A 26,471-nucleotide genomic window follows, 5' to 3' on the forward strand; every position below is an offset into this window, starting at 1 on the left:
GCCCACATGATGCCCATATAATGTAGATAAATAGTACTAATAAACTACCCACTCTGTGCAATTTGTATAAGGTATTTCAGTGTGTAAACTAATCCTAATGTAATAGTGGAGCAAAAGTGTATTTATATATAAGTAAATCTGTATTATTTAGTTTTTGCAACACTGAGCTGCACACATATTCAAACCTGTAATGTTTGCTTATACTATACATTTAAATGAACCATATTAACTTGGTCAAAAAGCACATTGTACCATTTTCTTTATATTTAAGTGGAAATTAGTTGTCTAAAATTTGTATGCACACGTAATGTTCGTTTGCAGCATGTAGTGTAAATATCCATTAGATTTTAGTTATTTTGGTTATTAATTAACTTTTATTTCCATTTGGTGATGAAGCTCGGGTGTTCTTGTATTCAGAGCAGTGAGAACTGCATACAATTCTAGACTGAGACTCCAGAAGTTACTGAGTGTCACAGTTGGACCCTGGAAACACAGATTTTAATGCTCCCACAATAAAGTTGTTTGCTTTCCATTTTATTCTTTCTGTATAATAGAATTTTGTTAATAACTGGAATTTAATTTAGTAAATAACAATGATGATTTGTTGATACTTAATAATCATCTATGATATAGAATCAAAACATTGTTTCTATCACCAGCATTTCTATTTTCTTTCTTATAAAAAATGAAAGTATAAGTTAACAAACAATAGCAAGAGAAAAATAAGTGAACTGTTCATGAGATAATCACAAAAAAATGTTCCTGAAGACGTTTTTAATGACACCGAGACTCATACAGTCCATTTAGAATAATCCACTTGGAAGCCGTTGTAGTGTAACTGTAGATTGACCAACAATGTTCTGATGGCTTGGAAAGGTGTCCAGTTTGTTAGAGCGAATTAAAATTAACATTACAATTTAAAAGTTCCCCCGATATTTACTGTACAATTTCCCTTTACATCCCTTCAAATAAGAAATTTAAGAAGATGATTTGTTTTATGGTTGTATGTTAGAGCACTTGTGGTTCGTTAATGAGTGTTGATAAACATAGCTCCGTCCACACTGTCCACAGAGGTACAGCTTCTGTCCTGTATGACTCTGCTGGTGGCTGAGAAGGACAGTCCGAGCACTAAAACTCTTCCCACACTGTTCACAGGGATATGACTTCACTCCTGTGTGGATACGCTGGTGTATTCTGAGACTACCCTGCTGAGTAAAACTCTTCCCACACTGTTACGGCTTCTGTCCTGTGTGGATACGCTGGTGTCTTTTGAGATTACTCTGATGATTAAAACACTTCCCACACTGATCACAGTAATACGGCTTCTCTCCTGTGTGGACACGCTGGTGTGATTTGAGAGTACTCTGACGATTAAAACTCTTCCCACACTGATCACAGTGATACGGCTTCTCTCCTGTGTGGACACGCTGGTGTGATTTGAGATAACTCTGATGAGTAAAACTCTTCCCACACTGTTCACAGTGATACAGCTTCACTCCTGTGTGGATACGCTGGTGTGATTTGAGACTACTCGAGTCAGTAAAACTCTTTCCACACTGTTCACAGTAATACGGCTTATCTCCTGTGTGGATACGCTGGTGTGATTTGAGATTATCCTGTTTAGTAAAACTCTTCCCACACTGTTCACAGTAATACGGCTTCACTCCTGTGTGGATACGCTGGTGTGATTTGAGACTACTCGAGTCAGTAAAACTCTTCCCACACTGTTCACAGTGATACGGCGTCTCTCCTTTGTGGATACGCTGGTTTGATTTGAGATGACTCTGATGAGTAAAACTCTTCCCACACTGTTCACAGTGATACGGCTTCACTCCTGTGTGGATACGCTGGTGTGATTTGAGATGACCCTGTTGAGTAAAACTCTTCCCACACTGATCACAGTAATACGGCTTCTCTCCTGTGTGGATACTCTGGTGTGATTTGAGACTACTCGAGTCAGTAAAACTCTGTCCACACTGTTCACAGTAATACGGCTTCTCTCCTGTGTGGATACTCTGGTGTGATTTGAGAGTACTCGGGTGAGTAAAACTCTTACCACACTGTTCACAGTAATACAGCTTCTCTCCTGTGTGGATACGCTGGTGTAATCTGAGATGACCCTGTTGAGTAAAACTCTTCCCACACTGTTCACAGTGATACGGCTTCAGTCCTGTGTGGATACGCTGGTGTAATTTGAGATGATCCTGTTTAGTAAAACTCTTCCCACACTGTTCACAGTAATACGGCTTCACTCCTGTGTGGATACGCTGGTGTGATTTGAGAGTACTCGAGTCAGTAAAACTCTTCCCACACTGATCACAGTGATACGGCTTCTCTCCTGTGTGGATACGCTGGTGTGATTTGAGATTAATCTGTTGAGTAAAACTCTTCCCACACTGTTCACAGTAATACGGCTTCACTCCTGTGTGGATACGCTGGTGTGATTTGAGAGTACTCGAGTCAGTAAAACTCTTCCCACACTGATCACAGTGATACGGCTTCTCTCCTGTGTGGATACGCTGGTGTGATTTGAGATTACACTGTTGAGTAAAACTCTTCCCACACTGTTCACAGTGATACGGCTTCACTCCTGTGTGGATACTCTGGTGTGATTTGAGATTACTCGAGTCAGTAAAACTCTTCCCACACTGTTCACAGTGATAGGGCTTCTCTCCTGTGTGGATACGCTGGTGTGATTTGAGATGACTCTGTTGAGTAAAACTCTTCCCACACTGTTCACAGTGATACGGCTTCTCTCCTGTGTGGATACGCTGGTGTGATTTGAGACTACTCGAGTCAGTAAAACTCTTTCCACACTGTTCACAGTGATAGGGCTTCCCTCCTGTGTGGACACGCTGGTGTGATTTGAGATTACTCTGTTGAGTAAAACTCTTCCCACACTGTTCACAGTGGTACAGCTTCTCTCCTGTGTGGATACATTGGTGTCTTTTCAGAACAGCAATTTTAGTAAAACTCTTCCCACAATCTGAGCAGTGGTGCATCTGGAAAACAATATAAAATGATTCAATATAGTGTAATAATTTTAGATTTGGTCTTGCATGTTATCAGACATGTCTGCTATAGTAATCCGATATGCTTTGAAACAAGATAAATGAGAGGTATTTTGAGGCCTATTAGAAAACCTTTAACCTGTTAGGCCTCAACACAGATTTTGGGACTTACAGCTGAAAATGCTCTAACTAAACTTTAAATGTTAACAGTTCCTGATAAAAGTGGGATACATACACAATTTAAATATCTTTAAAAAGAAGACACTTTGAGCTTTACTGTCCATTATTCACAGTTGATATTGCTCAAAAAGATATTCAATTTTTTTATTCCTTCATATATAAATACATGAAATCAGTCCTGGAGCAATCCAGAAAAATAATGGGTTAAAGCCACATGTCTCATGAGTTTATATTTTAAATTGAATGAAGATATCATAAAAATTAGATTCCTACAAACATTTATTTGAGACTATGTCTGGTTCGCCCCTCCCCGCCCAAATTTTAGAACTCACAGCTGAAATGCTCGACCTAACTTTAAATGTTCACAGTTCCTGATAAAAATGTGCCACATACACAATTTAGATATCTTTGGAAAGAAGACACTTTGAGCTTTAAACATCAAAGTTGATATTGTTTAAAAAGATTAAGTTATAGATGATGAATTCCCATAAATATACATTTCCTGCATTGAACATTATTTTTTTTTTTATATATATAAATATATGAAATCAGTCCTGGAGCAATCCAGAACAGCACTGGGTTGAAAGCCACATGTCTCATGAGTTTATATTTCAAATGTTATCAAGATTGTTCATAACAAATGAGATTCCTACAAACATTTATCTGAGACTATGTCTGATCCTTTTCTCCCTCCCCCTGTTTGACAGACACCTGCTAAACTCAGGTGATCATTCATACTCTATTCATACAGTCTGCATATTAATAAACTGCAGACCATAAAAAGCTTTTGTTCTACATGTTTGGGGCTATTGATGTTGATTTGGCATTCATATTGATGGCCAGGTAGCCAGACAAGCTCTTGTTTTACAGCCATGGCCATTCATATTGATGTCTGGCCATTCCAATCTCAACAACACACACACACACACTTTTCAAGCATTTCTCCTATAAAAACAAACAGGCAATAAAACCAATAAAGTCGTATAAAACTATAAAGGGAGATACAGTTATGTTCAATATAATAGCAGTACAATGTGACTAACCAGATTAATCCAGGTTTCTAGTATATATTTTATTGCTACGTGACAAACAAGTTACCAGTAGGTGCAGTAGATTCTCAGAAAATAAACAAGACCCATCATTCATGATTTGCACGCTCGTAAGGCTGTGCAATTGGGCAATAAGTTGAAAGGGGTGTGTTAAAAAAAAAAGCAGTGTGGCATTCAATCACTGAGGTCATCAATTTTGTGAAAAAACAGGTGTGTATCAGGTGGCCCCTATTTAAGGATGAAGCCAGCACTTGTTGAACATGCATTTGAAAGCCTGAGGAAAATGGGTCGTTCAAAAGAACAACGTACTTTGATTAAAAAGTTGATTGGAGAGGGGAAAACCTATAAAGAGGTGCAAAAAATTATAGGCTGTTCAGCTAAAATGATCTCCAATGCCTTAAAATGTAAAGCAAAACCACAGCGATGTGGAAGAAAACGGAAGACAACCATCAAAATGGATCAAAGAATCACCAGAATGGCAAAGGCTCAGCCAATGATCAACTCCAGGATGATCAAAGACAGTCTGGAGTTACCTGTAAGTACTGTGACAGTTAGAAGACGTCTGTGTGAAGCTAATCTATTTTCAAGAATCCCCCACAAAGTCCCTCTGTTAAAAAAAAGGCATGTGCAGAAGAGGTTACAATTTGCCAAAGAACACATCAACTGGCCTAAAGAGAAATGGAGGAACATTTTGTGGACTGATGTAAAATTTTTCTTTTTGGGTCCAAGGACAATTTGTGACGGTTTGTGACAGTTTGTGAGACGACCCCCAAACTCTGAATTCAAGCCACACTACACAGTGAAGACAGTGAAGCATGGTGGTGCAAGCATCATGATATGGGCATGTTTCTCCTACTATGGTGTTGGGCCTATTTATCGCATACCAGGGATCATGGACCAGTTTGCATATGTCAAAATACTTAAAGAGGTCATGTTGCCTTATGCTGAAGAGGACATGCCCTTGAAATGGTTGTTTCAACAAGACAATGACCCCAAACACACTAGTAAATGAGCAAAGTCTTGGTTCCAAACCAACAAAATTAATGTTATGGAGTGGCCGGCCCAATCCCCGGACCTTAATCCAATCGAGAACTTGTGGGGTGAAATTAAAAATGCTGTTTTTGAAGCAAAACCAAGAAATGTAAATGAATTGTGGAATGTTGTTAAAGAATCATGGAGTGGAATAACAGCTGAGAGGTGCCACAAGTTGGTTGACTCCATGCCACACAGATGTGAAGCAGTTTTAAAAAACTGTGGTCATACAACTAAATATTAGTTTAGTGATTCACAGGATTGCTAAATCCTAAAAATAAAAATGTTTGTACAAAATAGTTTTGAGTTTGTACAGTCAACGGCATACACTGCTATTTTTTTGAACCCCTTTCAACTAATTGCCCAATTGCACAGCCTTACGAGCGTGCATATCATGAATGATGGGTCTTGTTTGTTTTCTGAGAATCTACTGCACCTACTAGTAACTTGTTTGTCACGTAGCAATAAAAAAATATACTAAAAACCTGGATTAATCTGGTTAGTCACATTGTACTGCTATTATTTTGAACATAACTGTATATTGTAACTTACAGATGTAAAATCGCATCTCCATGCAGATCTCCAAGTCTCTGTTGTTACTCCGCCCCCAAAAATATTTTCCACATCGCTGTTTTTTTTGCAAATCTCAGATAATTTTTTTGATTGTCCATTATTTTCCCTTGTTTTCTTTGTTTTATTGTAAACAAAGTACAGTTAGCACGAGCTGTAAACAGCTGTTTGTGTTGACCTGAGAGCTGCATCACTTCCTGGTTTGTCACTATGCACGTGTTACTTCCGGCAGTAAGAGTTTGTAAATTGTAATAAAACTAAGACTCATACACATGGAGAATAAAATCCTCACATATATCTTTAAAATCCTGCACTTATTGGCTACATTTTCCATCAATCATTTTGTTTCCATAATGCTACTGGCTGGAAAGAAAAGGTTTGAAATGAAAGGCGGCACATAAAAAAAACATGACACTTGCAGAGAGAGTAGAGACTCCACCCAAGATTCTGCCTCTTTTAATTTTTAATTTATTTATTTTTTTGTGGTCTCAACTGTTTTTAAACACTATATTCTACCAGCCATATTTGGTTTTTTTTACCAGCAATATGTCGTTTTTTTTATGTGAAAGTAATTCGGAAATATAATAATGTAAGTAGTGCGGTTTTTTATGCATGTTGTCATTGTGTACTGCTTACACAAATTCAGCAAATACATTCGTTCTACGTTTTCCATTGAAAAACAGAGATCTGAAATCGCTGCTTGAGACTTAAAGCTTTAGAATGATGTATAGTTAGTCATGGTTACTCTTCTCCATTTTTATTTAATCTATTGCTAAATATCAACACCTGAGAACAATGGGCTATTAGTTGCGCTCACGCAACAACGAGGCCTAAAGGGTTAACTATTTAATACTTGTATAAAATCTTCCAAAATCCCTGATATTTATGTCTTCAAGTGGAGGAGTTTTCCCAGTACCAGACCAGGCAGCATTATATCATCTTATTTTCAATTCCAGGAGACAGAGAAAAAGACTGTGGAACCTGTTGTGCTTTTGTGATAACATCAGAGCTTAACAGGATTCAGTCCACGATCACAAAGCTACCTGAAACTATGTTCAAGCAATGTTTGGATTTAGCAAAATACATTTCTGATTCAGAACATTTGCTAATAGTAGCTCTCATTAGACAAAGTTAAAAATCTGGACTGGTGCAAACAATCAGTACCTTCTGAGCTGATCTGCATGCTGTCTTCCAAATGATGTGTGAAAATCCCTGTGGTTGGGACAACAATACATTGATGACGACTGCAGGTAATTATCTGTGGCTGTCAAAAGCAGCAACCTACTTCCTCCTAATGGCCTATGAGGGCATTTTTAATCAACTTGTTAAAATGTACCTCCACTTTCAGACTCTCAGCTGAAAATCACCTACCTAAATATAAATGTGAACAGTTCCTGACCAAAGTGTTCTACATACACAATTTACATTTGGAAAGAAGATACTCTGACCCAGCCATTAGTGTTTCACAAGTCAGTGCACTCTGGTCTCAACCCCGGATACATGTGGAGGGTTGCGTTATGAAGGACATCCAGTGTAAAACATGTGCCAAATCAAACATGCAGATCACGAATAAGAATTTCATACCGGATCGGTCGAGGCCTGGGTTACCAACGACCATCACAGGTATCGTAAGCCAACAGGGTACCGGTGGAAATTGGGCTACGGTTGGCCGAAGGAGGAGAAGGAGAGGAGGACGACGTCTACAGAGGCAGCGGCAAAAGAAGTGGAGGAGAGTGGAGGTTCGGGTTGGTACTATGATGGTACTATGACTGGTAAAGGAACAGAGGGAGCTGATATGATGGAGAGGAGAAAGGTAGATATGTGTGTTTAGAAGACCAAATGGAAAGTGAATAAGACCAGGAACATTGGAGGTGTTTAAACTGTTCTATCATGGTGTGGATAGAAGGAGAAATGGTGTAGGGAAGATTCTGAAGAAAGAGTACAGTAAGAGTGTAGTGGAGGTGAAGAGAGCTTCTGATAGGGTGATGAAGGTGAAGCTGAAAGTTGAAGGGGAGATGATACATATCATCAGTGTTTATGCTCCACAGGTGGGCTTGAGATGGAGGAGAAGGAAAAATTCTGGAGTGAGTTAGATGAAGTGGTGGACTGTAATCCTAGAAATGAAAGATTGGTGATTGGGGCAGACTTTAAAGGGCATGTAGGTGAAGGGTACAGATGGGATGAGGAGGTGATGGTAGGTATGGAATTAAGGAGAGGAATGTGGAAGGGCAGATGGTGGTAGATTTTTGCTAAAAAGAGGAAAATGGCAGTGGTAAACACGTATTTTAAGAAGAAGGAGGATCATAGAGTGACGTATAAGAATGGATGGTGAGAAGATGCCTGAGGAATGGAGAAGGAGTGTGCTGGTACTGATCTTTAAGAATAAGGGAGATGTGCAGACTTGCAGTAAATACAGGGGAATTAAGTTGATCAGTCACACCATGAAGTCATGGGAAAGAGTAGTGGAAGCCAGGCTGAGAGAAGAGGTGACCATCTGTGAGCAGCAGTATAGTTTCATGGAAATGGGGTATATTAGTAAGAGAATGCTGAGGATGGAAAGAGGCAGATGTAGAGGGCAGGGGGTATGGAGACAGATGATCCGCTGTGGCGACCCCTTATAGAAGAAGCCGAATGAAGAAGAAGGAAATAAGTCACTCTGGGTTTTACTGTACATCGTTTTTAATGCAGGTCCTTTTCTCCCTCCCCCTGCTAGACTCCTGGGTCCACTAGACTCTTGTTATACATGTTTGGCTATTCATACAGACTGCATTCATATTAATGTACAGCAATTCAGACAGACTGCATGCATTCTGATGGCCGGACATTTCATTGGACAGGAGGAGAATTCATGATCAGAAGCCATTAATCTCAAGAAGCAAGGAGCTGAACAGCTCTGCTAGTGCTAACGTTAATTCACCTTTTTCTCCATCACCAGCTGCACTCAATTCTCCAACAACTATCTCCCCTACATGCCAGTGTACACACGCGCACACACACACACACACACACACACACACACACACACACACACACACACACACACACACACACACACACACATAAATACAGCGGGTAAAATAAGTATTGAACATGTCAACATTTTTCTCAGTAAATATATTTGTAAAGGTGCTAGTGACATGAAATCTTTATCAGATGTTGGTAACAACCCATGCAATCCACACATACAAAGGAATCAAACCATACATGTCCATAAATGAAGTTGTCTAATGTCGTGAAACAACACACACACAAGAAAACACATTTTGAACACATATTGAACACATGAAGACAGGGAGGTGCAAAAAGGAATGAAAAGCCAAGACAGCAGTAGATATCAATCAGAAATTAGAAAGCAATCCTGCCTATTGTCATTGTAAATCAATATCAGCTGCTTCAGTCCCAAATGATGGCCTGTATAAAGGTGTCCCATTACCAAGGTGTCACACAAGAAACATCTCATGATGGGTAAAAGTGAAGAGCTCTCTCAAGACCTTTGCATCCTTACAAACATACTGATTGCATTGGTTACAGAAGGATTTCTAAACTTCTGAATGTTCTAAATGGTTTGATATCTTTGTATGTCTGGATTTCATGTCTATTAGTGTTAAGATGGTTCTCACACTGGTTCTCTAAACACATTCCTATATTATCTTTATGGAAGTCTTTATCTGGACTCACACATCTCCAGTTACTTTGTCTTCTTACCAAATCAAGAACAGCTCAGGGTTATTCCAGTGTGTATATACTTGTCTGTTATCTGCAATAAACTGAAGAAGAACATTTGCACCATTCTGCGTGCTGTGATTCTTCCCTGATCAGAAAAGACACCACGGGCATCGTTGATCACATGGGAAATAATACAAATCTAACAATATTAATAGCACCTTATGAAATATATTTACTGAGTAAAATGGTGACGTTTTCAATACTTATTTTACCCGCTGTATGTTGTCTCCTGTTATAATCACATGTAAGCACTGCTTATGTTGACATAGAACATGATTTTGGTCCTTTGATGTCTGCTCTTCCTATCATTGTGAAGCAGAATTCACCAAGCGTTGGATTGTTCACCCACTAACAGGGAACGTGAGCTGGGTTTAGACCGTCGTGAGACAGGTTAGTTTTACCCTACTGATGATGTGTTGTTGCAATAGTAATCCTGCTCAGTACGAGAGGAACCGCAGGTTCAGACATTTGGTGCGTGTGCTTGGCTGAGGAGCCACTGGTGCGAAGCTACCATCTGTGGGATTATGACTGAACGCCTCTAAGTCAGAATCCCGCCTAAACGTAACCATACCGCAGCGCCGCGGATCTTCGGTTGGTCTGGCGTAGCCGGGTGGGGGATTCAACCCTCCCTGGTGAGCGATCAAGTGAAAGTAATCCCTCGATCAAATCTTTTGTGTGGGAGTGGTAGCTCCAGTGGTTAAGGCACTGGATTACTGATCGGAAGTTCGGGGGTTCAAGCCCCGGTATTGCAAAGCTGCCACTCTTGGGCCCTTGAGCAAGGCCCTTAACCCTCTGTGTGCTCCAGGGGCGCCGTATCATGGCCGACCCTGCGCTCTGACCCCAGCTTCCAAGCAAGCTGGGATATGCGAAGAACAACATTTCACTGTGCTGTAATGTATATGTGACAAATAAAGGCTATTCTATTCTACTCTGGCTATTCCATTATTATACAGGCGTATGCTCTGATTAAACGGGGTGTATTCGAGCAGATGTAGTTGTGTTGGCCTATTTTGATAATAGATGCCTTTTAGGCTAAGACCACCTGTTCTCTTTGAATCCATCAACACTGTGATTCCAGGCTACACTAGTACTCAACACAGTGGAAACATGGATCTAATTTTCAAAAGTAATACTAATAAATGATCTTAAAGTGCGAGGCAGAAACTAAACAAACTTGCAGTCCGCCACTTAATACTTTACTTTAAAACTAAACTTCCTCTGGGAGATCACTGGGATACGCATGTGAATATTTGATCTGTTAACTGGTTGCATGTGTAAAAGCTGTTGGTATCAAACATTGTTTACTTTATCAACTGAGTAAAAAGCCGAAGAAGAGATCAAATAGGACAATTGATTAAAGCATAGGTGTCAAACTCAGGCCTGCGGGCCAAATCTGGGCCCGCGGTGTAATAATATTTGGTCCGCGAGATCATATCAAATGTGTATTAGAGCTGGCCTGCCAGTATATAGCGCATACACCGCTAATACTTCAAATCCCACAATGCTTTGTTAGTGCGTTAGCGCGTCAGTCGAGACCGCTGAAAAACTCAGCGCTGAATTTACCCGGTGATTTACCGACTTTGAAGCCCAGAAATGCAGATTTGAACTGCTCAGTAATCCGTTTGTGGTTGACTTGGAAACCAACCTCCAAATGGAGCTGATTGAACTCCAGTGTAGAGACACGCTCAAATCAAAGTACGACTCTGTGTGTGCTGCACAGTTTCCATGTTTCCTCCCCGACACACTGCTCCAACTCCGTGCCCAAGCTGCTCAAATGCTCTCTAAGCAAAACTAAAGTTTGTTTCCATATGAAAAGGTTCAACATTACACTGCGGTTAAGCAGCCGCATCTTGGAAATACACAGTTAAGCAGCCGCACTTTGTTTAGTGTTGCGCGTCTAATCGTGTGCTGGGAGCGGTCAAAATACATGTAAAGACGCTTCAGAAAGGCGTTTCCGTTATAAAAAAAAAAAAGAGTCAGTGCATTTTTATCATGTTCCACATTCAAACATTCATTAAACATTTTTCTCTTAAATATTAACTTATTTTAATGTGGAGTTTTGGAGAAAACTAAAGGCAAAATCACTCAAAACCTCAGGTGCATTTTCAATCATGTCACATATTCATACACTCATAAAACATTTTTCTTTATAGGTTTGCTCAATCTTTTAAATAATTCTTATTAAGGGTCTCCCTGTCTATTATTCCTTTAAAGTCCAACTCATTTTACTGTGGAGTTTTGGAGAAAAGTAAAAGCAAATTCACTCCAAGCATCACTGCATTTTCAATCATGTCACATATTCATACACTCATAAAACATTTTTCTTTACAGGTTTGCTCAATCTTTCAAATGTTTCTCATTCAGATTTACCCTGTCAATTAGTGTATTAATTTTCAAGATTTTCTACTGTACTCTTTTTTCAAATACAAAAAATAAGTGTATATATTTTTTTTAATTTGCCTTTTTTCCCCCAGATTACAACTTGGGCATTTTAAAGATTAAGCAAACTCAATCAAGAATCCGCCAGACTGCACAACAGTATCTACTTTGACTTCAGCACCTGTGGACATTTATTGACTCTCTTCTGCGCACTGATTCACACACCTAAAATTATCCTATTATATTAGGCTTTTGTTTTATTGTTTGGAAATTACATATTTCTATTTTTATCAAATGTCTGTTTATCATAATCAATGTCACAAATTGTTGGTTGTATTGCATTCAATCAATCAATCAATCAATCAATCAATCAATCAATCAATCAATCCTGTGCTTGTAAGGTGTCATTGAGTCTTGAAAGGTGCCTAATAAAATGCATTTTAATTATCATTAAACTACTATAGGACTAAGCTGCAATAGAGTCTGTGGCAGAATGTCACCAATGAGTTCTGCAGAAGCATGAGGACTGTAATAGATTACAAGCTTTCTGGACAAAATATATAAATTAATCGAAAAAAAATGAACAAAAAACGTAACAAGGTTTTTTTACCCTGTCCAAAAATATGTTTCTACTACTCACACCGAAACAATAATAATATTATATGTTATTAGTATTATTATTATAATAATAACATTATCATAATAATATTATTATAGTAACATTATTATATTACTATTTATGAAATAATATGTATTTTTTAACAAACAAGATAAGTTATGTGTTCCGAATTTTGGTATTTAACAGGCTGCAAGCTATTAATAAGTTTAACCATGTCAATATTTTCTTCTAGATGTCATCAAATATAACTTTCCAGACTTCTTTTTGTCCTCTTTTCTTTAATTTTACTAGCTTTTTTACCATTTGTTTGAAATGTACATATTATATTTACCTCTGTTAATCTCATGAACCATTAAATGCTTTCCCCATTGTTCAATAAAATAAAAAATGTCCAATATCACTTTTATCTGTACTTTTCTGAGCAGTAATACAATTTATTTATTTACTTATCTTTACAAAAATGTGCATTAACTATTTTTATTAGTTTTTTTATTTCACATTCCTTTATTTTTTATTAAGCAACTGGAGGCTTCTGTCACCAACACAAATTCATTGTAATTGCAATCGTGCGTGGCAATAAAGCTATTTCTTATTTAGATTTTATATATATATATATATATATATATATATATATATATATATATATATATATATATATATATATATATATATATATATATATAATTAATTCTGCTGTGTTTTGTCTATAAGTGGAGTGCAGTCGTTTCTTTTCTGTACTTTTCTAGCCTGTTTTTGTTTATGTATTGTGTTTTTAAGTTACTTTTACTTCGTATGTATTTTATGGAACCATCGAGTCAACCACAGTTGACAAAAAGTTCACTTTCATTGGGCAGTTAGTCACTATTCTAATACAGTGATAGGCTTTCACATGCTGTAAATCTTTTTTATGACGATGTGGAGCCATTAAAGCATCGATTAGCATGTCTTTGCATGGAAAGGTTGACAACATTCAGAATAAAGGATGAGTAATCTTAGGCACAGGTATGTGTTGATTTTTACCAAGGTAATTTGCTATTTAATTAAGAAAAAATACCCTATTACAACTGTTGTGTATTTCGTCGTCTTGATGGAGTGTAGCTGTCGGTTGGAAGGAATTTCCGTAGACGCAGTTATTTCGTGTAAATAATGATTTTTATTCAGCACAGAAATATAGCATCTTTACAGGCCTTCCGGTCAAGCCTGGAGTCAGCACGCTCTGATTCAAAGTCTGACTCCCGATCCATGGCTGCACACTCATTATATATTCTGATCATTCTCTGGGTCCGCCTCTTAATGTATAACAGATGTATATGAGCCTACTGTGCAATAATGTTTATCTTAAAGAGAAACCTGTCTTTGTCCAGATTTAATATATCTCAAATGTACCAGCGCTCACTTCCCAGACCATTCATCTTAACATACAGTGAGAACGGGTCAGAGGTCTTTTCCCAAGAGGACATGCATCCTGGATCATATTCTATACTTCGGCTTATACTGATTTAAGGACGACCATCCGTCTCATTTTCCAAGTCACGGCTCATAAGATAAGCACTATGGGCCTTTCATACATTTGGCTTAAAGGAAAACATCTGGCCAGATGGTTCAGTAATTAACTTTGGCCTTTCCAGGCCAAAGTTTGGCCTTTCCAGTCACCATTTGTAGAATTGTATGAGTTAAGGCTTTTAGATATTACACATTTAAGATACTATACGTTTAAGACACTACACAACCTATATATATATATATATTTGTTAAAAATGCGATTTATCTAACTATTTGCGTGGTTGCTGGTAATATATATATAATCACCTTTATGTAGAGCCCTGTGCGGGACTGTTACCAGTGCTTGAATTGAGGGGGGCTGGGGGGATCTGGGACCCCCATAATGTATCAGGGACCCCCATGGCAAGTTAAAAATAGACTTAGAGGAGTACCAAAGATTATTTTAGTAAAAAATTAAGTGGAATACACAACAACTGGGCACCCCCATGAGCCCACTCCCGCAAGCATTTTGCCACAGCTTATGAACACTGTGTAAAAACCATATAAAAACCATAATCAACTTTCATTGTTTGACCTTTTTTTAAAGTGTCAGGGAAAATGCAAATTGAGAAGCTACAGTGACTTGAATAATTGAAAATAAATACAAAGCAAAGCAAAACAAATGTAACTGCTTAAAAAAGTTTTGCCAAAAATAAATTTTAGATGTATAAATGCATACCTGCATGCAAAAAGGACTGAGCTTTAACATTTTTGATTCAGTTTATTCATTTGGCTTGAACGCTGATTAGGGTCATTTAGTGGCCCAGTTATAAAATAACAATCAAAAAGAGAGGCAAAATGCATGATCTATTTTCTGCAGTGAATGTCAGTGTTAATAATAATAATAAATCATTATTATTATTATTATTATTATTATATTATTTTGTATTTTAGTGGAAATAAGTTTGTATTTATAAATGTTCAGAAACTAGGGTTTGTTTAAACGTGGGTGTGTCTGTGTATGGTTGTGTGTGTTTATTTCAGAACCTGCACCTTCACCATTTTTGGAAAGGCAAGTATATACACAAGGGAATATATACATATATATATATATATACACATACATACATACATACATACATACATACATACATACATACATACATATACATTATATATATATATTTATTTATTTTATTTTTTTTAACTAAAACCTGTTTTTCTATTGTTCTATGTCATTTTATAGTCAAGGACACTTACCATAAACCTGGACCAAATATTGCAAAGCATTTTAAAATTCTCTATACCTGGTGTCAATTTGAATAACAACAGTATTTATCATGAATCTGGTTTATGGGGAGACGTCTGCAAAGATTTGGAAATACCCAATACACTGTTGAATCGGCTAAAAATTCGCAAAGCCACTGCACATCTTTGGAAGGTATTTTCTCTTCTGTAAAAAAATGCAATTATTGCTAAAGTTAAAAGGTACTAATGTACTTTAAAGTTTGTACAAATATAGTTTTTAATGTCAAATAACTTTAATCATGATCATATTTCGAAATGAACAAGTTTATTCTTAACTTTTCGCCAGGAAACATCAGGGAACAAGAGCAGCTCAAAAGTGAGATGAGGAAAAAGCTTCTGGAGAAAACAGTTCCTCCTTGGTAATTTGTCTGTCATAAGTTGTTGTTATGGTAACTGTGACACATTGTGTGCAAGGTGAAATATTCAAATGATTGTTAGAGTATGCACTACAATTATCCAGAGTGATATTGATAGAGAATGCATATTATACAATAATAGTGTGCATTGTATTATACAACACACACAAATTAGGTCCAGTCTTCTTATTGAAAAATATTTGAATGACTATAACTGCACTAGCTGTTCAATATGCAATAGAGTATACTTTTTAAGTATTAATAAATTAAATAACATAGAAACTGTTTAGCATTGCATGGTGTTGCACTTTTATGTGTATTATTTACACATTTAGAATGATTTACGATAGGAGAAATGTGGGAGACAGTAATTGGCCTCCACTTATGCAGAAAGACATTAAATATTTAAATATATTATTTTGAAAAGATAAACTTATTCAACACCTTGAATGCAAATCAGCATTTCCTGATCAGAGGGTAATTGTCTATTTTATGAAGTAAAAGATAAAATTAGCATGTTCCATGTTTAGTTATTATTAAGGGTTTACTTTGTGTTGTTGATAATGTCTACTTTCAGGGCTCTTGGGAAAATTTGACAACAATTTTTAAAGGGTAACAGTCCTTGTTCTGAAAAAAAGCCTAAATCTTCAGAAGCTAAAGGTAGTCAAATAAAATATATATTTAAAAAATATCTTGGTTTTTGCTTCAGTACAAAATTGGGTATAAAAATAATAATTTCCCTTTAAAAGAATCACATTGTGTTGCTTTGCAGTCTGAAATAAAGACAGACACAGTTTTTCTTTTAGTAAGCTGTACTATACTCTGCTGTACGTTTTAGTAAGCTGTACTCAATTCAACTTATACCATCCAAATGAAAGATAGAAGACCAACATGACTGCAAAAAAAAAGAAGAAACACTGAGCTAGAAAAAGGATCACCCCTTCGTACAAAAGGTTTTGTAACCTAAATCAGGCAGTCATAAATGAGCTTTGTCAAATGCACCGTAAAGATTCAGAGGACACATGGAAAAAGGTCTTATGATAAGATTAAATTGTTATTATTTGGCCTCAACATTAATCGAAAATCTGTACAATGATTTGAAGACTGCAGTCAACAAACGGTCACCATAAAATTGAACTGAACTTGGGCAGTTCTGCAAAGAAAATGGACAAAATGTGCAAAGTTTAGATGTGCAAAGTTAGTAAGTTTGTAATTTAAAAAAAAAGAAAAAAAAAAACAAAACCAGTTTGGCGATGCTATTTCACTTTTTTCAGTCAGAAGTCAGTAATTAATGTATTCATTTATAACAGTGTTTTTGGTTTTATACAGTATCTTTCATTGCAATGTAATAGATTGAACTGAGTGAATACAGCCGGATACAACAAAAACTGTGTCTGTTTTCAATTCCAGCTTAAAAGCAACAAAATGTGTTTATTTTAGGTTTAAGAAGTCATTCATTTCTATACAGACTGTATATTCATAGAAATATAGTAGTATAGTATATACTAGCATAATATTAAATGTAAGGTCTATCTTTAATATTTCAGATATTCTATAACATCAAAACAAACAGCAGTCTGATATGAAATACAAGATGACAATTACACAAATATGCAAAGGGAAAAAAATTTATATGATAAAAAAAAAGGAATCATATCATTTAAAACCTTTGCCTCAAAAATGTGCACTGTGAGAAATGTGAAATTATCACATACAGCAGAAGGTTCTATACACAGGTTCACCATTTACTAACTAACTAACTAACTAACTAACTAACTAACTAACTAACTAACTAAGTAAATAAATAAAATGTATTTGATCAAATTAATAACATTTATTGCCAAATGATATAATAATGCATATATACTTTTTTATAAGAAATCACAATTGGAATTGTTTTTGTGTTACAGTATCATGACTAGGAACCTGACTTGGCTGAATTAGCTTACATGTCTACAGAAAGCAGTGAGGAAAAGGACACATTCTTTAAATGTAGTTTGCCACAAGAGCCATGGTTCTTTTTTATTGACAAGAAAGAATGGCAAGAGCTAAGAAAGCATCAGAAAGGAAGATGTTTTTAAGGGTTACAGTGGACAAACGTGATTGCGAAGGGAATACGGTCAATTCACCCATACTGCAGTTTTGGTTTTAAAAGACACAGTGTGAAAACCCTGCTGTCACAAAAAAACACACCTTTATTCGAATGTACGGGCTACTGCCGATTTGAAAATTGCCCAATTAATGTTAGTGTGGAAGTGACCGATGAGGTCACCCTGAAGGCAGCAGTGCTATTCACAGGAGGAGATGTTTATCACAGTACCACTGAACTGAAAAGGAGACCAGTGCGTGCAGATGCACGTTTATCTATTGCACAAACTCTGGAAAGCAAACTGCCCAGAAATGTACAGTGAGGAAAATAAGTATTTGAACACCCTGCTATTTTGCAAGTTCTCCCACTTAGAAATCATGGAGGGGTCTGAAATTGTCATTGTAGGTGCATGTCCACTGTGAGAGACATAATTAAAAAAAAAAAAAACAGAAATCACAATGTATGATTTTTTTAACTATTTCTTTGTGTGATACAGCTGCAAATAAGTATTTGAACACCTAAGAAAGTCAATGTTAATATTTGGTACAGTAGCCTTTGTTTACAATTACAGAGGTCAAACGTTTCCTGTAGTTTTTCACCAGGGTTGCACACACTGCAGGATGGATTTTGGCCCACTTCTCCACACAGATCTTCTCTAGATCAGTCAGGTTTCTGGCCTGTCGCTGAGAAACACGGAGTTTGAGCTCTCTCCAAAGATTCTCTATTGGGTTTAGGTTTGGAGACTGGCTAGGCCACGCCAGAACCTTGATATGCTTCTAGAGAGCCACTCCTTAGTTATCCTGGCTGTGTGCTTCGGGTCATTGTCATGTTGGAAGACCCAGCCTCGACCAATCTTCAAAGCTCTAACTGAGGGAAGGAGGTTGTTCCCCAAAATCTCGCAATACATGGCCCTGGTCATCCTCTCCTTAATACAGTGCAGTCGCTCTGTCACATGTGCAGAAAAACACCCCCAAAGCATGATGCTGCCACCCCCATGCTTCACAGTAGGGATGGTGTTCTTGGGATGGTACTCATCACTGTTCTTCCTCCAAACATGTTTAGTGGAATTATGACCCAAAAGTTCTATTTTGGTCTTATCTGACCACATGACTTTCTCCCATGACTCATCTGGATCATCCAAATGGTCATTGGCAAACTTAAGATGTGCCTGGACATGTGCTGGTTTAAGCAGGGGAACCTTCCGTGCCATGCATGATTTCAAACCATGACGTCTTAGTGTATTACCAACAGTAACCTTGGAAACGGTGGTCCCAGCTCTTTTTAGGTCATTGACCAGCTCCTCCCGTGTAGTTCTGGGCTGATTTCTCACCTTCCTTAGGATCATTGAGACCCCACGAGGTGAGCTCTTGCATTGAGCCCCAGTCCGAGGGAGATTGACAGTCATGTTTAGCTTCTTCCATTTTCTAATGATTGCTTCAACAGTGGACCTTTTTTCACCAAGCTGCTTGGCAATTTCCCCGTAGCCCTTTCCAGCCTTGTTTAGGTGTACAATTTTGTCTCTAGTGTCTTTGGACAGCTCTTTGGTCTTGGCCATGTTAGTAGTTGGATTCTTACTGATTGTATGGGGTGGACAGGTGTCTTTATGCAGCTAACGACCTCAAACAGGTGCATCTAATTTAGGATAATAAATGTAGTGGAGGTGGACATTTTAAAGGCAGACTAACAGGTCTTTGAGGGTCAGAATTCTAGCTGATAGACAGGTGTTCAAATACTTATTTTCCTCACTGTATATTTCGAATCCATGCAAAAAATCCCAGAGATGGTGGTACAGTCTGGGTGCAGGGATGAAGCACCAACAAAAGAGGTTTTGAAAACCATTGCATGCACCCAAAGACAACTGAAAAGACCTCATTCAAACTAACTTTTAAGTCTACAAATATTAATTGATGAAAAGAAAGGATCAGACAATGAAGTCCTACAGAGGGTCATGATGCACCCAAAAGCAATAATGCTATGGTCTAAGAAAACACTGTCAGTGTTTTACAGAAGGCGCAAAGAAGACATTGTCTATCTGGATGCAACAGGAAGTATTATTCAGAAAGGAAGCTCCACAAGTCGACCATACTATGTGTATGAATTAGTTGTGCGTAATCCTTCCAAGGGGGCATCTCCTCTTCCAATTGCAACCTAGCTTACTTGTGACCACACAACAGCATCTGTCATGTACTTCTTGCAGGCTTTCCAAACAGACATGATGAGAATGTATAGGAAAAAGGCAGTCAAAAGGCCAATTATGATCATTTGTGATGGCTTCCTTGTGCTTCTAAATTCTATTTCTTTTACATTCTGCCAACTAAGTCTGGAGGATCTCCTGAAGAAGTACTTTAAAATAATCAGTGGACAATACCAGGCAGAAAAGTTTGATCTTCCCATCCTTCATAGATGCTTAAGCCACATAATGAAAAACGCAAAGTGTCTGTGCAAAAAACAGTAGGTATTTATTTTTTTTTAACTGAGATTAATGTATAAAGCATTTGAAACATAACCAATTTCTGTTTTTATTGCTGTCATTTTAGAGTGCCAAAACATTACAAACTTGCAATGCACACATTTGGGCTACTTGCATGTTCAGAAAATCTGAAGCAGATGGATGAGGTGCTCCTCAGTGCCACAGTCCTGTTTTGTAGTCCATGCACTGGAGACAATGTGGCTAAGCACTATAACAACTTGCAAGCACTGATGCAACAAATAGGAAAACTGGAAGTTGAGGAACAAAACATTGTTGCTGAAGACTACAAGGTCATTAAAATGTTATTAACAGTTATTGCTATATATGTAGACTGCTGACAATACACACTCTTGCAGCAATGTGCTATGTTGAATCTCTGTCTTGACCTGCAGTGGATTTTTATAAAGGACATCTCAACTATGTGTGTTTTCATCATGTACATAAGTCCAAACTTTACATTCAAGGACATAAAAGAAGGTTTTGAAGACATTCCCTAACATTTGCATGATGTTTCTAAGTATTACTTGAACCACAATTTGATTTAAATTAAGTGCCTGCTAAATTGTCTTTATGTGCATTAGCATAAATAATTAATATGTGCTATTAATAATAATATACATTATATACATTAGATATAATGTATATTATTATTATTAATAGCACATATTAGTTATTTATGCTAATGCACATAAAGACAATTTAGTAATAATATACATTATATACATTAGATAAAGCCCCGGTATCGCCAAGCTGCCACTCTTGGGCCCTTGAGCAAGGCCCTTAACTCTCTATGCTCCAGGGGGGCCCTTACGAGGGAAATATCAAGGTCTGTGACGTCGGAGTGACGTGGGGCCACCTTCCTGTAGGCTCACCACCTGCAGGAGGGACCGTAAGGGACGGTGCTATGAGGATTGGGCAGCGGTCGGAGGCGGGGGCCTGCTTAGACTGCTGCCCCCGCGACCCGAATTACGGATAAGCGGGAGAAAATGAATGAATGAATAAACATTAGATAGATAGATAGATAGATAGATAGATAGATAGATAGATAGATAGATAGATAGATAGATAGATAGATAGATAGATAGATAGATAGATAGATAGATAGATAGATAGATAGATAGATAGATAGATAGATAGATAGATAATTATATTTATATATAACTAATTTCTGTGTCTTGCTTCTTCAGCTACACAACGTAATTCGCTTCATAAACATTAATATTTAAATACAAAACATTTCCTTTCAGAATGATGTGGGAAACACACCCCTTGAAAGCCACTTCCAGAAGGTAATAGTGAAAGCACCTCTTGACCGTAATGGGAAAGAAAACAGCTATTACGCCCCAACATTCATTAAAAAATTTGACCAGGTACTTCCTTCCACACGCAACTCTGTGGTCTGGCCTATTGCTAGGTAGGTTTTTTGATAGGAGTGTTTTCTAACATTACTACTGATTCAAAAATAAAATAAAATAAACAAACAAACAATGTAATTCTTTAGGTGATATTGGTCGTCATGGTACAGGCTCAGCCTACCAACATTTCAGGCAGATTTATAAAAAAGTCAGTCAGTCCAATAATCAGGTAAAAACTCAACTGATTAATTTCAATAGCTTGTTGATAAATTTTTTTTTTTTTTTTTTTTTACATAAATGCATAAATGTAATGCCTTAAATAACTACAATTTGTTGTCCATAATTCAGAACTTTACACAAGACAATCAGACACAAGGAATAATGGAAAAAAGTCAATGGGACCTAAACAAAATTAGGTTCCAGAGAAGGAGATTGACAAGATTGGATGACTTTGTCCAGATTTATCAGAGCATGCACGATGCACTGCTCCGTGAATTTGAAGACACAGAACGAACAAAAAAGAGAGTAATGAAATATTTTTGTACTTTCACCTTTTAAAAAATATTGGCAATTCAATGTTCCCTAAATATAAACCAAGATGCTGTAATATCTTCTTCTTCTTCTTCTATTGGCTTCTCCCATTAGGGGTCGCCACAGGGGATCATCCTTCTCCATACCTCTCTGTCCTCTACATCTGCCTCTTTCACACCAACTACCTGCATGTCTTCTCTCACCACATACATAAACCTCCTCCTTCTTCTTACTATTTCCCTCCTTCCAGATGGCTACATTCTCAGCATTCTCCTACTGATATACCCCATGTCCCTCCTCTGCACATGTCCAAACCATCTCAATCTTGCCTCCCTCACCTTGTCTCCAAAACGTCCTACATGCGCTGTCCCTCTAATAAACTCATTTCTAATCCTGTCCATCCTCGTCACTCTAAATGAAAACCTCAACATCTTCAGCTTTGCTACCTCCAGCTTCATGTCCTGTCTTTTACTCAATGCCACTGTCTCTAATCCATACAATATCTCAGGTCTCACCACAGTCCTATAAACCAAGATGCTGTAAGATACACTTCATAAAAAAATATAAAAGATAAAAAAAAAGAAACCTGTGTGATGTATGTGTGTCTCTTCTAGTCCATTCGAGTGGAATTGGAGCAGTGGAAAAAGAGACGTCAGAGGCGTAAAGGATTATATGTTTCTCCACTAGTCAAGGTTCTTCCATTCCAAGATGTAAAAAACAAGGTATTATTATTCGGAGTGTATAATAATAATAAAATAATAATATTATTATTATTATTATTATTATTATTATTAATAACAACAACAACTAAACAATTTTTGTTAAAAAAAAAGAGCAGAAGCATATGCTTTTAAACTAAATCCTTATTTATTTTAAGTAAAATGGGTTTTTGTGGTGTGTGTGTGTGTGTGTGTGTGTGTGTGTGTGTGTGTGTGTGTGTGTGTGTGTGTGTGTGTGTGTGTTTGTCAGGAGAAGTCTTCAAAGGCATCCCCAAAAGTGCCTGAGAAAAAGAAAAAGCCAGAAGATGTGATCCAGGTTTAAATATACACACACATACATACATATATATATATATATATAGTAAAAAAATCTAACTGGTGAGGTACAAATATTGAGAACAATCACTGTAATCTGTAATCACGTTAAAGTGTTACTGAATGTGTAAACTGATGTCTTGTTATTATGATAGCAGATTCATGGCTTCCAATCTCTTGAATCAACTTTCACATCTTATTTAGAAGGAGGAATATATTGATTGGAAATTGTATGTTTGTATATCCAGTGTCAATATGGCAGGAGACGAGCATGTTCAATTTCACTATTACAAAACACAGGCAGAGAGGAAAGATGATAGTCCTGAAGTACAACAAATATAAGTGTAGCCCAAAACACCTGAGCAGTCTGAAGGCAAAGGAAAATCAGCTGATTAATTAAAAGAATGGTTTATCATTGCATGATTATGACTGCATTTAATCTCATGGTCCCTCACATTTATCATGTGGTCTTCTAGAAGGTCCCAAAATGTAGAACTGACACTGCTGTCCCTCATTATAAAGATACTTAATAGACTAAGATCACAAACAAGATTGACTTTTTGTCTTCACACTGCATCAAATTTAAATCTGAACTGCCACAAAAAATATCTAAGAAATAAATTGTATCTTCCGTATCTTCAGAAAGAACCAGTGAAGAATATCAGGAGAAGACAATCAAAAATCGAAGGGCCAATCTGGAATAAATCAGGTCCATCAGAAACAATTGCTCCTCGAAGACTATGCAGGCCACCAAAAATACAAATGCTGCAACAAATACTTCACCCTGATTACTGGTTGTCCTGTGATATTATTGACCTGGCCAGCTACCTCATGGCAAAGGACAATATGCACATTAATGGGTTTCAATCTGTTCTGCCCTTTAGTGCGATTTTAAATGGTGGAATTGTTGGAACCCCACAAAATAAGTTTCTGCAAATATTGAACATTCGGCAATGCCACTGGATCACAGTCAGCAATTTGTTTTGTAATGAAAATCAGCTCTCTGTGTATGACAGCAAGTGCACCCCTCTGGACCCAGGGACACTACAAACACTGTCCTGGTTGGTGAGGACGCAGTCAGGCAAGTTTGATGTGCGATACCTGTTTACTGTGTTTGCAGAACAGCTCATTACTATGAGCTCATGGTCCAGTGCTCTAAATGCCAAGAGTGGTATCATCCTACATGTGTAGATATACCCAGAAGTGTCATTGGTAATGAACAGTTCTGGCAATGTTTCAACTGCCACTGATGATGTACATGATGAATATTTGATTGTAAATAAAACTTGTCCCTGCACAATTGCAACCTTTCATTATTCGCTCTTTTTATTTGTGTTTTAAAATAAAAAAACATAGTAATAGAGTGAAATCCATATCCCAATTTTTATATGTTCGGACAAAACAAGAATGTATTTTTTCTGAAATCTTTCCAAAAAAAGTGATTTTGCCTTTACTTTTCTCAAAACCTCCATAGTACAATAAGTTAATATTTAAGAGAATAATAGACAGGGACACTGTACATAAGAATAATTTGAAAGATTGAGCAAACCTATAAAGAAAAATGTTTTATGAATGTTTGAGTATGGAACATGATTGAAAATGCACCTGAGGTATTGAGTGATTTTTGCCTTTAGTTTTCTCAAAAACTCCATAGTAAAATGAGTCGAAATTAAAAGGAATAATAGACAGGGACACTGTACATAGGAATCATTTGAAAGATTGAGCAAACCTATAAAGAAAAATGTTTAATGAATGTTTGAATGTGGAACATGATAAAAATGCACTGAGTCTTTTTTATAACGGAAACGCCTTTCTGCAGCGTCTTTACATGTATTTTGACCGCTCAAAGAGAGAGATGTAATAAGAAACTAATACCACTGATGTGTGTTTTATTTTAAATTTATTTTCTCATGTGTTTATAATATTAAACTTTGTTTGTTTCAGATTCAGTGTTTAAGCAAAACTAAAGTTTGTTTCCAAATGAAAAGGTTCAACATTACACATCTGGAGAGACGGAAAACATGCACAATTATGCATGCACATCAAAAACACTTTTCAATAAATACTGAGTTTGGCGCGCGATTTCGTCCCAGTGTTTAATTTTGGCCCACTGTGAATTTGAGATTGACTCCTCTGGATTAAAGATTTGGGGAGAAATTTCGTGTTTCCTTGTAAAAGGATATTTTTTTTAAATAAATAAATAAATAGTTTATTGTGATACACTTAAAGTTAAGGAATTTTTTTATTATTATTTAATTATAAAATACATTATGATGTATCTTTGCCCTGCAAACCACACTGAAAGTTCAGACATGAATAAATTGTACCTTTGATCCAGCAGCAGCAGCAGCAGGAGTGTGTGGAGGTTCTCCTAAAGATCTCCGTCTGGACTCTGGTTTCATGATCAGAGGTGTAAAGAATCAGGACACTGGAAGAAAAATGCAGAGGTTCATGACTCCAGAATGTCCACTAGCTGTTCCCCGAGCAGCTCAGCTGCTACATTTCACTGTATCTCACCTTTGGGTAAAAATCCGCTAAATCCGGGACAAAAACGGGGTTGAAGCTCGCGCTCGATAGATTTATAACGGCGAAAGGAACGTCGATGTGCACGAGCGGAAAGTGGAGAAAAACTCACGCGCCCAACATTAACTTCCGACCGGAGCGCGTGAAAGAACTGTATAAGTACAAACACAGAGCACAAAGCAGTGGGCGGGGCCAACAGGCTCGAGTTCTAAATCTGCAAACATCATTGGCTCAGACATTGTCAGGGAGTGAAATCTGATTAGTTGTCTGTAATAATATCAAATATATAATATGAAATATTTCATATAATAAAAATTAAAAGTGATCTTTCAGAGTTGAATCCCAGTGGAAACGCGACTGATCCGAAGCTGCTGCTTTTTAGCTGATACACAGTGTTGTCAAAAGTATTTGGACACATGTCTTTTCCAGCCAGATGTGGTTCATAAATTCACATAAAATGCTTTCAAATGCACCATACAGCCAATTAACATGCAAACTGTTGAAACACTTAATAGAAACAGAATGTAGAATCACTGAAAGCATTTTAAATAGGATTTAAATACCCGCTACAGAGGGAAGCAGGAGCTTTTCTGTAGCTATTATTGCTTTTATGTTCATGGCACAGGACCAAATATCAGTTTATTTTATCTTTCCATAATGAGCTGGAATAAAACATTAATGCTGTGGTGACTCCCGTGTGTAATGCTGCATGATGGCACTGCTGGAGGATTACACCAATGGAAGATTAATGCGAAAT

The 26,471-nt window shown here is 37.1% G+C and overlaps 3 protein-coding genes and 1 long non-coding RNA gene across 4 annotated transcripts in view; 2 read left to right on the forward strand and 2 right to left on the reverse strand.

Moving 5' to 3' along the window:
- The window catches only part of LOC310734048 (uncharacterized protein), a gene marked incomplete at its 3' end in the record, with an annotated part of 170,190 nt that overhangs the window by 23,256 nt on the left and 120,463 nt on the right, over positions 1–26,471 (reverse strand). The gene's annotated exons all lie outside the window — the stretch shown is intronic.
- The window catches only part of LOC310731514 (uncharacterized protein), a gene marked incomplete at its 3' end in the record, with an annotated part of 236,384 nt that overhangs the window by 18,003 nt on the left and 191,910 nt on the right, over positions 1–26,471 (forward strand). The window lies entirely within an intron of this gene.
- LOC310723703 (uncharacterized protein) lies at positions 824–25,887 on the reverse strand. The gene is made up of 3 exons (XM_083537105.1): positions 25,709–25,887; positions 25,519–25,619; positions 824–3,002 (listed from the first exon to the last, which is right to left on the reverse strand). The coding sequence occupies exons 2-3, from the start codon at positions 25,591–25,593 to the stop codon at positions 1,233–1,235; spliced, it is 1,845 nt and encodes a 614-aa protein (XP_083393231.1). The 5' UTR covers positions 25,594–25,619; positions 25,709–25,887; the 3' UTR covers positions 824–1,232.
- On the forward strand, positions 22,661–23,990 carry LOC310733667. The gene is made up of 4 exons (XR_014535844.1): positions 22,661–22,696; positions 22,782–22,879; positions 23,127–23,192; positions 23,834–23,990. It is a non-coding gene; the product is annotated as an uncharacterized lncRNA (long non-coding RNA).

The sequence above is a fragment of the Silurus aristotelis genome, assembly GCF_946808225.1.
Source record: "Silurus aristotelis genome assembly, chromosome: 1".
In the NCBI taxonomy this organism is placed as follows: Eukaryota; Metazoa; Chordata; class Actinopteri; order Siluriformes; family Siluridae; genus Silurus; species Silurus aristotelis.